This window comes from Bison bison, unplaced genomic scaffold (assembly GCF_000754665.1).
Source record: "Bison bison bison isolate TAMUID 2011002044 unplaced genomic scaffold, Bison_UMD1.0 scf7180017864135, whole genome shotgun sequence".
Lineage (NCBI taxonomy): Eukaryota > Metazoa > Chordata > Mammalia > Artiodactyla > Bovidae > Bison > Bison bison.
Genome location: NW_011494707.1, coordinates 6442153 through 6445739, shown reverse-complemented (window position 1 = coordinate 6445739; position 3587 = coordinate 6442153). Strand labels below are relative to the sequence as shown.

General features: G+C 52.7%; 1 protein-coding gene across 2 annotated transcripts in view; it reads left to right on the top strand.

Annotated features, from left to right (window-relative positions):
• MYH11 (myosin, heavy chain 11, smooth muscle) overlaps nt 1-3587 on the top strand; it is a 130093-nt gene that overhangs the window by 122973 nt on the left and 3533 nt on the right. Inside the window, exon 41 of one of the 2 annotated variants that reach the window (XM_010839894.1) lies at nt 3091-3129. The exons of the other annotated variant lie outside the window; for it this stretch is intronic. Within the exon in view, the coding sequence (XP_010838196.1) occupies nt 3091-3121 (31 nt within the window). The 3' untranslated portion in view covers nt 3122-3129. The remainder of the gene's footprint in view (nt 1-3090; nt 3130-3587) is intronic. 2 annotated transcript variants of the gene reach the window in all.

Genomic DNA, 3587 nt, shown 5'->3' with positions numbered 1-3587 from the left:
ATCCTCAGTCTCCACTGATGACTTCGCTTCCTCTTTAACTGAAAAAAAGGAAAGCATCATGAAGTATAAACAAGCCCCCACTTCTCCATACCTCTCTACATCTGTACTCATTTCCTCTACTTTTCCCCCCATTTCTGTGCTCAACTGTCCAGCACCAACTGAGGTCCAACCCCACCACTAGACCCCTCACCCTCTTGTTTAACCAAGGATGTTGCTCCCTAAAGTCTTACCCTTCTACCCTGTGATATATTCTCTCTCGCTGAGTCGCTCCATCAGCTGAACAAACCCAACCCCACTTCCCTGCAGCCTGTCACCGTGAAATTCCCGATTCGATTCGGCAGCATACGTGGTGCCTCCGCACAGGCCTCCCGGCCCCGCCCTCACCGCTGTCCTTCCCACTTTCTGGCCGCCCTTCACCTCTTCTGCTGGTGCCGCACCTTAAAGGCCAGTTGCTGCTGGTCTGCCCAGACTGCCACCCTGGTCCTCTCTCCATCTCCATCTCCACTCACTCCTCAGGTGAATCTCAACCAGCCTGGTGGCTTTGGAATTCCATCCACAGCTAGTGACTTCCTAGTTTATCTCCTGCCCAGACTTCCTGGGATTCCAGACTTCCTTGACCTTCCTATTCAGTGCCTAACAGGCAGCCCACACCCAAACACACCCCGACCTGAGCCCTGACTGAACCCTCTCATCCCCAACCAGCTCCTCGCACAGTCCTCCCCGGTTCAAAGCTGCTGTTCACCTAGGCCAGAAGCTGCCTTATTGTTCTCTCCATTACACCATGCATCCAAGCTGTTGAGAAATCCAGTCAACTTTCCCTTAAAAAATACTCTGCATCCAGAATCCATCCACTTCTTGCCACCTCGTCCAACCTACCCTCTCCTCCCATCTGGACGACTTTCTCAGCCTCCTTGTGGGCCTCTCGCGTCCATACTGGCCTCTTATAGCCTGTTCTCAACACAGAAATGGTGTGGGGTCATGCCCCTCCTTTGTTTGGAGCCCTCCATGGGCCCCCATCTCGCTCAAAGTAACATCTTGACAACGGTTAGTTCCACCAGGCCCTGCACGATCTCTGTCCTCTGCCTCCTAAGTTACCCTCCACCTCTCCATCTTCTGCCTCAGGGCCCTTGCACTGGCTACAGTCTCTGCCTGGAATGCTCTTCCCGCAGCTCATTGCAACAGCTGCCCCCTCCTTGCCTTCCTTCAGGTGTTTGCTCATCCATGTGATCAGAACCTCCTGTCTCACTCCCTGGCATTCTCCTCTCTCTTACCCACCTGTCATCGTGGAGCTTGTTATTCTTGTATTTATGTCACATACAGTCTGTCCTCACTCTTGGCCTGCAAGGCCATAAACACAGAGGCTGTGTCTGCTTATTCATCCCCAGTGTCTGGGCACAAAATAAACCTTCAGTCGTTGGGTCAGAGATGACGTTTCTTCAACCTCAGCCATTCTCACACCACCTTTCCCATTTGCCTTAGTCTCTCACCACCTGTCCTTTTGTCGACTTGATACTTTCTGTGAAGTTTACTGTGTAAACCATACATGTGTCTATTCACAAATGAAACCTACCTCCCCTGTATCGTTAAACCAGGGTCCCTTGCATCAACAGGTCCCAATCAAGTTAAACACAGTGAAAACAAGACAACAGTGAGTTCTAGCTATTGTGGCCACAAACTGATGACTGTGACCCGAAGGCCGACTTCTCATTAAAAAGGCAATGACAAAAAACATTAGCACCAGACTCTCTGACATAATCAGATGTATTTAAAGAGTGGGAAGGGGAACCCCTTTCTCAAGGTGCCATTAAGCAACCCGTAGGCATGCCTGGGAACCCTCTGAAATCACCTAGCATCTCAGCTCCAGACCCTGAGAACCATTCTAGGAGACGAGGGGAAGCCTGAACCGCTTTCACAAGCGGGGAGTGAGCAGTGGGCTCCAAGTGCAGGCGTTCAGGAAGGAGCCCCCTGCCCGTGCGAGGTGGCGGGCGGGCGGCGTGTCCCCACTGCTGGAGCCCCCAGAGCCCTCTCTGCTGCTGACCGGACGCTGCCCTTCCGTGGGCGTGGGCTGAGCAGTGGGGCGCACTCAGCCACCCCAGCTCTCTTGCCATTTTGTTATCACTGTCCCTTTCTTGGGACTGATGTCTTTTTTTTTTTTTTTTAATTTTTAAAATCTTTAGGGTGCACTTCGAGGCTTATGAGATCTTAGTTCCTGGACCAGGGACTGAACCCAGTCCTTGGCAGAGAGAGCTCAGAGTGCCAACTAGACTGCCAGGATATTCCTGGGACCCGTCATTCGTGCAGCAGAAGTTGACTATCCCTTTTGGATTCTGTCCCATATAACTGACCCTTCTCAGGGCCGTACAGGCTGGTATTAGACCACCCACTTTTTACAGTTAACATAAGCATACACGTACATATGGGTGGGAGACAGCTCCCACCTTTGCTGCCTTCTCTGAGTCCTCCAAACATGCAAAAACCCAAGATCAAGCACAGGAACTATGAGTGAGGTTCGCAAGCCTAGCCAGCTTCTCCATGAGCAAGGAATTACAATGCACGTTTCACAGATTTTACCAGCCAGATACATCGCAATACGAGCCCTCGTTAGAGCCTGACCAATGCACCCATCCCTCCCCAGACTGCCAGGCATCTCCACGTGAGCTGCCCAGGTGCCCGCCTCTACCTCCTGGCTACGGGCGTGAGAGGCAGTAGAGACAGTCATGGTAATGGAGCGACAGGCTGCTGCAGGCTCCTTGCCTGGAGCTGTTCAGGTTCTGGTCTTACAAGGATCTTCTGGCCTAGCTTACTCAGATTCCTTTACCTTCCTGAAGAGAAATGCAGAAGGGGAGGAAGCCATTGAGCCTGCGTTCTTTAAGCTCTGAAGGACAGAAAGTGCTTTCTAATTGGAAAAAAACAGACCACTTGTCCCTTTGTGTGCCCGCTTCCCTGAGTGCTTGGTGGCTGCAGGCGTTCCGCTGTAAGGGTCCTTAAAAGTGGCTGTAACTACTGAATTGAAGCAAACGCTTTTAATGATTAAACTCGCACTTGAACAGGAGGATGGTAACCACTGGGGACTCTCTCTCTCTGTTTCAGAGCCCCCCTCCCCCAGGAAACTCCGCAATGACTCACCAGGTATCATGCCTGCAGCTTCGCGGCTCGTGTGTGCGTGTGTGGCTCCTGGTTTCCATTTCCTTTCTGCCAGCACGCGCCCCCGTCTCCCTGTCCCCCTTCGTGGGCCCTCCCAAACTTCTGAGATGTCTACCAAGTCCGAAGGCTTAGGGATCTTAGGTCCAAAACGGTCTTTCGTCAAAGCCAACATGCACCCAAACATGCATCTTCACAAAGTCTCCTTCCTTCCTCCCGCTTGGGCGTCTGACGTGGCACTGATGTGGCCTGTCACACTGCGTGCTGACAAGTTCAGAGGCTGTTTTGCGTGGCTTGGAGGGTTCTTACCTGGGCGGCAGGCCCCTCGTACACAGTGAGGCCACGGCTGGGCTGTGCCCCCTCGTCCAGCTCAGGCACCTTGCTGAGCAGAGGCACCAGCACCACTGTCCAGGTACCTTCCTGGAGAATGGCTGTCATCGGCTGGT